This window comes from Diachasmimorpha longicaudata, chromosome 4 (genome assembly GCF_034640455.1).
Source record: "Diachasmimorpha longicaudata isolate KC_UGA_2023 chromosome 4, iyDiaLong2, whole genome shotgun sequence".
In the NCBI taxonomy this organism is placed as follows: Eukaryota; Metazoa; Arthropoda; class Insecta; order Hymenoptera; family Braconidae; genus Diachasmimorpha; species Diachasmimorpha longicaudata.
Window position 1 is genome coordinate 5859128 of NC_087228.1, and position 11678 is coordinate 5870805.

General features: G+C 35.6%; 1 protein-coding gene across 4 annotated transcripts in view; it reads right to left on the reverse strand.

Annotated features, from left to right (window-relative positions):
* Window positions 1-11678, reverse strand: part of LOC135161667 (protein bark beetle) — a 33511-nt gene that overhangs the window by 12268 nt on the left and 9565 nt on the right. For all 4 annotated transcript variants that reach the window (XM_064119438.1, XM_064119435.1, XM_064119437.1 and 1 more), the window contains exon 2: window positions 106-635. In XM_064119438.1, the coding sequence (XP_063975508.1) occupies window positions 106-635 (530 nt within the window). The remainder of the gene's footprint in view (window positions 1-105; window positions 636-11678) is intronic.

Sequence of the window (11678 nt, forward strand, 5' to 3'; positions counted from 1 at the left end):
ACAGTATGAGTAGACTATAGGTTCCATCATTATAAATAAATAATAAAAATAAAATAAAATAAAATTAGACAAATATAAGTGGATACATTTTCAATCAACACTCACTGCATGGTGACATATCGAAGGATGGACTTCGATCTCCTCACATAAAACGTGTTCTCCTGGATCAGAGGCCTGTCGAACACAGCGTCCTCGAATCGTATCCCCCGCCAGTGATTCTTGGCCTGTCCCGCTCCATCGTGACGTGGAGAACAGCTGATACTGAGGTCTGGATGATAGTCACAGACTCCAGCACCCAACTGCCTTGACGACCACTGCGCGCAGTCCTGTAGCGACGACTCAGTTCCTTGACATCCTGGCTCCTCATAAAGCAGACGAGGTGTTGCCGGCCACACGCGGTCCAGCCAACCTGACCAATTGCCACCCTGGAAACCGAGCTCTCTGCATGCTGTCTCGTAATCTGCTCGAGTCCAGTTACGAGAATTTGTGCAGACAGATCTCCATGATCCTTGATGAAGGAGTTGTATTCTACCTTCCAGGGGACTTGGTCCGTCCACCAAGCGAATGGACCTGGGCTCAGGCTGACTGGATATGGCCACTGCACTCGTGAGGGTGATTGGCCCGGCCGAATTTCCCTGGACATCCAAAACAAAATTGCTTTCAGAACATAAATAATTAGGAAACAGAGAATCATTTTTTTTATTTCCAGTTATTTTTTTAATTATGTCTCTTAACTAGTTAAAGGTGCGTTTTTTGTAATATTTGTAAAAGAATACTCCGAAAAATGAAGAGCAAAGAATTGAAATTTGAAATGAAAAATAAAGTTTCGTGAGTTAAAAATTTTCAAATTTGATAAACTCTTCTGGAAATTTTGTGTAAAAAATTAAGCTTCAAAAATAAGTTCTTAAAAATATTTGGGAAATTGGAAAAGTCGCAGAAAAATGCATGAGTGGAACTCAATATTAAATGGACGAGTAAACCATAAAAGCGAAGTAATTCACCAACAATAATTGAATCGATCGGTAGTCGGTTGTGAAATTAATCCGGTGGTTGTAAATAGCCCAATATAAATTCTGTTCATTGAAATACTGCGCCGGTAGCACCCCTCAATGAAAGTAACTACTCTGAGTGTTTCCGGTGACTCGTATCATGCGTAGAATTCTAGGAATTGGTGAAAGTCGAATAGTAAAGTATTGAATGGAATCATTCACAAACTGAATAAAATTGATGGTCGTCATTGACTGAGTATATAAACCTCTAGATTCATTATATCTAGTATGACGCAATTAACTACCTTCCCCCTAAAGTCACCCTTTCAGAGATTTACATAAAACTCATGATTAAAAAACAAAAATTGAAACTTTGACAAGAAACCATAAATTTTATCAGAATTTTTTTAATCAATAAATTTTTTTTTTGATTCAATAAATCCGTTTTTCCTAGAAAATTTGCAACTTGCGATTCTCAGTGAAAAAAAAGTGAATAATTTTACAAAACTATATTGTTACAGCTCTTGCTAACATTCTTAGCTATAAAAATAAATGAGCATTTAATAAAATAATGGAAAAATCAAAGTTTTTTCACAAAATTATAATGTTTCCTACTGAAAAATTTGGAAATTCAATTTTGCATTAGACATTAACGCTTTCTCTTTGGAAGAAGCACTCAATATCACTGGATAAACGAGCTAATGAAACTCATTACTGACTTCCCTTTCTAATTTCCTAAATACCCGTGACATAATTACGTCGAAGTTAGAGAATTACAGTCTCGTTAAATATGAGTAATTGATGATGGGTAATGGCCCAATAAGCACGGGAACGAACGCGATGGAGATGGTGATTAGGACACGCGATTAAACGTCTTACCTTGGACACTCCCGAAACACGACCGAGCAAATGTAACAGTGCTTCCCCCCTTAAATACCTTCGCGAATTCGTACAGTAATTACGAATTATATCGATCGTCAATTCACAAAATTTTACACTCGCTCGCTTTCAAGTTCCGAAAACTTGCCCTATCTGACCGAAAAGTAACATTGAAGGAAAACTGAATTCTTGAAAAAAGGCAGTTTAACATGTAATTACCTGAAAAAAATAATTGATTCACTAATTAACTAATCAAATTGATAGAATTGAATTCATTGATTGAATTGAATTGATTTTTTCTTATAAATTCGACTGCAATTGTGTCAGAATTTCATTAAAGTTCGATCGAAAAACCTTTTTTTGTGTCATTTTTCAATAAAAATATTTTATAGAAAAATTGCAGTCATTTATCCTTGTTCCTGTGGCACTAGTACATCGATGAAAATCATTATTCCCGAATATCATCACGATCTTTTTTGTTTATTCATTTGCAGGCATTTTAGCAAGTCCTTCTCAACGTTGATCATGAATGCTGTGCTATTCATGACATGCGAACAGATTTTTATATTAAACAAATTGAACATTTGTTAATCATGGCCCTTGATGAGTTTTCGTGTGGCAAAGTATATTATGACGACTAAGAGAAGCAAATAACAAAACGTAAGTGGGGATAATTCATTTTAACTGAAGCATGAATGGGATTACAGGGTCATAGGTTAACGCCGGTCAAGAACTAGAAATTGACCTTTAACCCAAGATTGTATCACGGAGGCGGACGAAGATGAATCACACATTCATACCGACCCTCGCTGAAGTACTTTCATCTTTGATAATTAAGAAATTAGACAACTGTCATCTGCAGCGATGGAATTAAAAAAAGAGGCACGAATTGACAATTCTATCGTTCTGAATATTTTTTTTATAAAAAAAATATACTGATCGTTTGCCTGCAAACTCCTTTCCCAAAACAAGATCATCTCTAATAGCCAATATACGTCGTGCCCATAACGACTGCAAAAAAAAGTTAAAAGACTTATCGGTAATGGCACCATTAGTTGCATCCACGTGCGATGTATGTTTTTTAGGGCATCTCAGGCTATAACAGACGTAAAACTAACGTAACGTAACGTAACGTAGACGTAAGATGGGATAACCAAAGCATCACCCCCTATTTGAGAGTGTTAATTTATCTCGTGTTTGTATTATATTTTTGCACTGAGTGAAGAATAAAGAAGTAGATGGGCACGAAAAAACAATTAACAAATCTAGTGAATTGGCTAGACTATTTTATTATATTTCTATGGAACGTTCTATTGGTTTTCGACTGACTCTATTGAAACGTTTATTAAAATGTCGAAAATATTTGATAGAGAAAGTGAATAGACCTCGATTTTTCATACAGTATATTTTATTAAAATATTCATCTAATTTCCTCCGCAGGTTCTTCTTTGTGTAACAAAATGTTTCTAAACTGCTTTTCCCAGAATCCTGTTAAAAAAATTTGAAAAATTCAACATAAAATGATTAAAATTTGTTTTTTGTAAGTTGAGGACTCTTTTGCCCCAGATGTGGATTATTGTGTTGTTGTTGAATATGTGGGCGTACATCATTGTCAGTGTGGCACTTGCCAGCGTAATTGGATTATGTGGACGAAGGGATAAAATGTAAACAATCAATGTATTATTTAAAAGGCGGTTAAGTCGGCATGAATCAGACCTGAACCGGAGTCTGATACGTACAAAAGTCGAAAACTCTTTGTAATCAGTGAGATGACACAGTTATGATAACCAAGTATCAAACGATATTATTTAAGTACCGATAATTTATTGGTGGGATTTATCTCTTCAAGCCTTCACTGAGAAAAAAATATAATTTTGTCAATTAAATATTCTCCTGACAAAAATTTTAAACGGATTCCCCACTGGACATTTCGGGTATTTACTTGTCGAAAACAAATATGATCAGCACAATTACGTTTTGACTAAGGTCAGTGAAGAGCCAGAATAATTTTAACTACTTCCCACGCTGGGTACAACAATAAATTTGATAAAAATAGTGCAAATGGTCAGGAAAAACTGTTACTTTTTTTGCAACTTATTTTTTTTCCAAAAAAAAATTTTCTTCCACGTACATAACCGTTCCGTAATTTTTCTCGATTGCTTTTCTCTCTGTGGAGTCTTTTCCAACTTATAGTTGAACAGTCCTCGCCTTCGGGCTGAAGCTCGACCACCAACTGCACAAGTGGAACAAAAAACCTCCGCAACAGCCCGGAAATCTACCATTACATCATTGAGCCCGAAAACTGCAATATGACCGCGCAAAATAACGTTAGAATTACGTCTAATCAGACCCAATGATATTATACGATAATCGGATACGAGTGTGGGAAAATATATTTCTTGTTTGAACAAAGAATTTAATTTTCAAAAAATTATTGACTTCACAACAAAAATGGTCCATCACAAGGTACTTCTCGCATGTTTTGAAGGAAAAAAATCCTAGTTTAATAATGTACCAAATCATCTTTATTTTTGCTATAACAAATAATTGTTAGAGAGCCTAATCGTATCCCTCTCATTACAGAATAAAAAGTACAAGAAAGTTCGAAAATTACTCAAGCAGAACGTGCACAATAGGAGTACAATTACAGTTTCTTACTCAACAAAAAAGTTTTTGATAAAAAAAAACATATTTTCAATTAATTTATTGGATCTCATTATCATGTGGCATAAAAATCCTCTCTCGAAAAATCATGTTTTCTAATACAATCATTACACACCGTGGTATAATTAAATTTAGTTTCGTGATTTTTAAATATTAACGCTTTTATCTTGAGGTTCTTTGTAATTAAAAATCTGATCTTGAAGAAGGCATTCACTGTCACATAGTGGAATAGGAGTAACGATTAATGAAAAGATTGGCGATCGATCCGTGTCTTGAGACCGTAAATCTTAGGTCATTCCACCCAACAGGGACTGGAGATACTTATCGAGTATTTGCTCTGATTCATGGAGACAAAGATAACCCGTTGATTCTCGACAATAGAAGCCCGTCGGCTTTTGCCAGTTCCGGCGTGCGGAGCGCAGAGATCAGTGGCCCGAAACTCTGGTGGATACAGCGGAAGCCAAGTGAAAGAGAAGAAAAATGAAATTAAAAATTCTTAATATAATTTTGTTTATAAAAGAGCGAAAGGTGGACTATAAACATGAGACGAAAATACGCAGCGCTAAAATTTCCCTTCAGGGCATTGCCACCCTCGAAAAACAAATCTCACAAAATGATTCATTATCATAGAAAATACTTTATAGAGGATACGTTCGAATTTTGATAATTTTGCCGCCCTTATCTGTTCTAAACAAAATTTTTCCAATAATTGATTGTCTTTTATGTGGTACGAGAGGTTTTCCAACTTTTCTAGGGTTTTTAAATTTCCATAGTAAAAATTAAAATTTCTTTAGTAAGTTTATTTATAATATTCGCAATATTTTTCAAATTTAAATTTTTTTTTCGATTTTTAACCTTTTTTTTAATTTTTAAAATTTAACTCCTATACCACACCTTATGCGAAACTTTACCAAATGTGTCCCCATCTCCCATCCCAAGTTATCTCCCATAACTTTTACAATGAGTCCCTCTTTTTTTATTTTCTCAAATTTTCAAACTTTTGCACCGCCCCCTCCATCTGCATTGCCAAAATTATATTTGTCTCTGAGTGTAGATTGATAATGATGTAGTAGTCGGTTTACATTAAACTGTTTTTGAGAAAAGAATTCTAGGTTTAGTGTATTTGAGGAAACGTCCATTCTGGAATGTTGGTTTACTATTGACTGAGCACCATGTATTCACCTATAGTACTCATTGACGTGCTCCTACACACCTGTCTGCGTGAATGCAACAATAACAATATGATCGTTATGCATGGCGAATACAATAAGTACACCGCCAATGACCATTTTCTGTTATTTCCGGCGGTAGTAGACGTAGGGGTTAACGATTTAATTTCATACGTTTCATATATAATGCATAATGATTGTTCCCTATGACACGATGAGCATGTAATTTCTGGATTTTTTCGGAATTTTCCTATTTCCGTTGGAAGTTCACTTTCGCGTTGCGGCAAAAGATAAAAAATGAAATTTACAATGTGACGGAAAACTTGAAATATGACATCAAAATAAAAGAAGTTAAATAACCATTTCAGTTGTACTCCGTAGATAATTAGATAATATGTGTTAATTTGAAAGGTGAAATGTGTCTGTGTATGTGGCATTCCATTCTCAATGATCAAAACAATTTCCAAAATGATGCTGTTTTCTTTTTCTCGTTATTCCTTTGATGTTACAAATATCTTCTTTGTTTTACATTGACTCCTGCCTGCTATTTCCTAATTAATATTTTTTTTCAATTTTTCAGCATAAACTAAGTCTGTGGAATTTCGTATCGACTCTCTAAACATTGTTTGTAATCGTGGCCAAAAATTTATTTTTGTTTTTTTTAATAGATTAATGAATATCGCGAAGGAAGGTTAATATATAAACAGTCACTTTCTAAATTCGGACATTGGAATTAAGCCGTCAGCCTTGAAGAAACTATCAAAATTCGTCCCAGGCCGAGGGCAAGGGCTTGAATCTTATAAGTCTTCTGCGCAGAACGCCGGGGTAAGCAGATGGTGGACGCAACGCAGTGTGATATTTATTGTAGATCCAAGAAGGTGGATTGGGGTCTTTAGTAAAATTGTCTAGCTTCCCGAAGAGTCAATTGAAGAATAAAAAAAAACTGGATTTTGATAACCAATGATTTTTTTTATAACTCTTGAGACGTACACTCACAGATGACGATTTCAGACAATTGTAAGACATACACTGTCATGAATTCATTGACAATAAGTGAGGAATTGCTCTGGTATCGGCCCCGTATAATTTTCTTTGCTAATAAATTAACAATCTCAGCGAGACAGGACAATTTTGATGAAGACCTTTTCCAACGCGGAAAGAAATTTTAGATAAAAATTAAACCTCCAGGGGATGAAACGAGGGACGTACCGTTTGCTCCCGAAACGTTAACACAAATAACACGATAACACAAATAAACATATTTATATTGCAATACCGATGAGCCGGGACCTGAGGAAATCGAAATTCTCGAGAATGGCCTTTCAATTGAGTCCCTTTTTTTCTATTTATTTATAGCGACAAAACCTATAATGTAAGTTAATTATACTGTCATTCTATTACATTGCTTCTCTATATACATCTGTATTAATTTTCCCTACAATACATAATTTAGTAGATTTGTAATTAGCATTTTTTTTAAATCGGCAACATTAAGTCCTTTAGTGATGCAACTCTCGAAACTCGTCTGCAAACGAGGATCGAGGATTCTATCGACGGGAAAGTGAATTTCACGCAGCGCGCGGGGGGAGGGGGAGTCAACCGAAACCCTCGAAAACAATAAAAGTGTAGACTGACTTCCTTTCTACTAACTATTCCGTTTCTATTCACTATAGCCAAGAGCTAAAACGTTTTTACCCAGTTATTCAACAAAATTACCTGCCAACTTTCTTTCTGAGAAGTTTCAGACATAAATTTTTCATATGCATTATATTTTCATTGAAGGACCTCCCACCTCGATACAGATGATTAAAAAAAGGAGGGGGTGATGTTAAGGAGGAAATTTTTGGCATTTTGAAAGCTCCAAATTATAACTAATTACTTTATTCTAATATTGTTTCATCATTAGCGAAGTCGTCTTTTACCAATTTCCGTTTCTGAATGCAGCACATTAATTTTTCTCAGGCCTGCAGTTTTCCTCTAGATTATAACGCAGCGCAATAATTTTCATCAGAATCACTATAGAAATTCACAGATTTTTATTTCCGTGTATGAAACAAGAGCTTGCAAAGTTGTACATCTAATTATCTGAAGGATGCATTTACGTTCTAAACTTCCTTCATGAATCAACTACATAAGGTTCCTGCGCATTCGTAACGCGAAATACCGCACACGCACTATACGGGATGTACATCTTCTTTTGTATAAGTCTAGACTTTCTGCAGTTGAGACTCCAGTGTGCGAACGAGAACATTGTAATGAATAACCAGCACTGTAGCGCGTTGAGTCACTGTAATTACTGCAGTAAAGGTCATTTGCTCGAACATTACACTCAGCATATTCTGAGTTACATCAAAGTTCCCATATGTTTTTAGGTCTTTATTGATGTTCAAGGACTTTCCAAGATATCTACTTCGAAACGTTCTCATTTTTGTAAAATAGAGAAAAATTATTCGGATTAATGTGGGGAATATTGTGACATTGGTTCGTATTAGATTTTAATTGGAAGCCAAGTTAATGAATGAATAGACGTTTAAGTAAGAGCTATTGAATTATATTTTACTAAGATGTGTTCACACTTCGAGAGCAGTCGCCGAACTGACAAACGATCTCGAAGTCTCAAAAACCAAAGCACCAGCATCATGGTTTCTTTCTTTCCATAAACAGAGATTTATCTATATTATTTAATAAACATTCATTAGAGTTTTCGCCGTGAGACCACACAGACGGCCTCTCCAAGAAATAATGATCTCATAGTATAATAAATATAAACTTTTGTAGGTCTGTAACATGATCGTATTGTTTTTTCTCTTTTCAATAGTTCGAACAAGCGACTCATTGTAAACGTCACTGGGAAATACTGAAACACTTCGGCCGTTTATGACCTAAACAACCCAACACGTGGGAACTCAAAGGACAAAAGGGCCTTTTGTCTTTGGGTCAGACCTCTCACCCTGGAGGACCCGAGGACTGAGGCACTCTCGAACAGTCTCTCGAGGAAACCACATGGGAGTTCAAAGCAGTAAGTCTCTTAACGAGTCTTTTCTAAAAACTGCATATGTACTAAATCGGAATAAAGATTGTGTCATTTAATTAAATAGTGAAAGTTATCTATTTTCTTATATTAAAAACTTTTGAAGTTCGAAAACACTTGTTGAGAGCGGTTTGAAGAAGGTTCGACCGGTTGGAGCCGTCTCAAACATTCGTTTCCAGACATTTCGGATCTCTATCTCGATATCTTCGACGATGTCGATAGTGTTCCCGTCATCATCTACACGAGAAATTTTGTCATTTAATTGGCATTACATTTCATGGTATTTTCATTTCAAAGTGAATGTGGTATCCTCAATACGTGTAAATCTTGGACTGTACATCTGATATTTTGCGTACCATTTATTTCATAAATTGATCGTTATGTATGAAAGTTCATATTAATCATCCAGTCATAAAGCAATTGATGAAAAAATGAGTTCTTCGAAAATCCTAGTAATTAATAATATTGGGATATGGGCAAAAGTAGATAAATGAATGTGGAAACACAATCAATTACTTTAACTTGAGCTGTTTATTATTGGCGCATCATAGGAGAAAGATATACCTTCTGCATGCGATAATAAAGAATTAAAGTTTATAATCAAATCGTTTGATATTATCTAGTAAATCCCTGTCCATAATCCAATAATTTCTGTCTCTATAAGACTTCAAATTTCATTTTTCTAAATATCTTACTGGAAACTCGATAACATGTCATTGTTATAACGGAGACGGTGGTCGACATGATTAATGTTCTCAGGTAACTTAGTCACTTCCGGGGGGAGTCGCCCATGTTATTTCACCAAAAAAGCTGTCGAACTCTCTCTAGGGTGTCCGAGCGCGGTTAGCGAGTTTCCGGCGACGTCTCGAAAATAAAAATTTAAAAAACCCCTGAGATGTCAGAAGAACTTTGTAAACTCTGGAAATGAATGTTCAACCAACAAAGCAGGATCATCACTTGGTCTGAACATCTCCGCCCGCATTTTTAATCGTTTCCTAAAATTATTTACGAACTACTTTCTCCGTATCGTTATGGTTTTTGCTCGTCCTCAGGCTTCTTGAAGCTCTAATACTTCATGACCTAGTGCATAGATCTACAGATGACCTTTGACCCACCTGAAAGCGTCTATTTTAAAAGTCCGGAAACCCGAGATGAAGCTCCATCAACTATGCGCTGTAATCTTTCTCAATGCCCTCACAAGAAAACACCTCATTTCGGTAGGTACCGGCGCATACACTCGTGCTCAGCCAAGAGTAATGAACATAAAAGCTGGTTTGCACCATCAACATCGCTCGATTATAACTACACCCCCCACCAGTGAGCCATAGCCTAAAGATACGACCAAGGATTGAATAAAGTACAACATTGCTCCCCGGCTTTAGTGGTATAGTACAGGGAAGGGAATTATTCATTGAGAATCCTGCATAGGACAAGGAAAAAGTGTCTGAACGTTGGGCCCAACTGATTCAAAATCATATGACACTTAAATATTTTATATTGACAAAAAAAGTTTTTTTATCGCATTTACGATTTCATTAGTCAACTATTTTACAGGATTTTACATGATCGAGATATCGGATTTGACGTTCCAAAAAACCGTAATTTACAAGATCAGACCTTGTAAATTACGTTTTAGAAATCATAATTTGCGTTTTTGTAATTAAAATTTTTTTGAGGCATAATTTGCATTCGCCAAAATCGTAATTTACGAGTTTAAAAATCTGGTAAATTATATTTCAAGTTTCGTATTTTCCCACTGTTTTTTCTGTGTGTAAGAAATATGAGTTGGTTATGGAATCAAATCGAATGCTAAATGATTAATCGTTTCCATCAATCAATAATATTGAATATATGGGCAATATCTTTTTAAGTTATGGACAACATTTTCCGGAAATATTTCCAATTATCATTGTTTCAGGCTCATTATAGAAAGAGAAAATTGTCGTGGGTTCTGCGGTAGAGATTGCCTGTTCCTCGGGTGAATCACGAATTTGTGACAGTCATATTAGTGAGTGTGATTCATGCCCGTTGCACGTCAACCATCGGCATGTGCTCGTCAGCTCATTGCAAAATATTGTTCAACTCTTCCTCATGGGTTTGGAGAGTGGGGTGACAGAATTGATGACTAAAGTTGAATAGTCTGATTCAGAATTAAGATGGAAAATAGAAATCAGAGTAAACGATTGGTTCCAATCAGTGGTAAAGACTTTACGAGTTTTTTCTTTCAAATTCTGCTCCCACAATTTAATGAACAAAATTGGTGATTAAAAATTACTGAATTTGTTGTAATTAATGCCAAATTGTTAGGGATATTGTTAAACGTAATGATGTGTATGAAATTAAGTAATCGTCTCGTATTACTAAAGGAGACTAAAAAATATAATAAAAAATTTAGTCGTTAGATTGATGAAGCCTCCACTATCTAGAAAATCCTTTTATCAATTTCTAAAGATAGGCCCTGTCACTGATGATTCACAGTATGAAAACCCACATACTCGCCCCTCTGAATCATTGTCAACTCCGTCCTTGTCATACCCAATTACTCCTATCACTGCCTCACCCCATCGCCTGTATTTACAACTCGTGTCAACATGATAAGATAATACAAAGCGCAATACCGTAGTGTCAGGTGACATCCACCTTTTACATCTCACTCTTGTCACCTGACAGTATGAGTTCATTCATAAAAGGTGTGAATAAACTTTGCTGTGAAGAATATGAGGGATAGTAGGTCAGGTAGAAGATTTCCCCTCAATTCTATTCATCAGTGGATTCATTTTGATGGAATCCAAAGTCGTACAATGGAACCCTAATGCGCGGGAAGAAAAATCTGAAAATTTTTATAGTATGATTTCGATAAAAGTTAATCTCCTGCCTTACACTCTCGGCGTAAATTGCAGGCTTAAGAAAAATTACTATATCACCAACACGAAGCGGAAAATAATT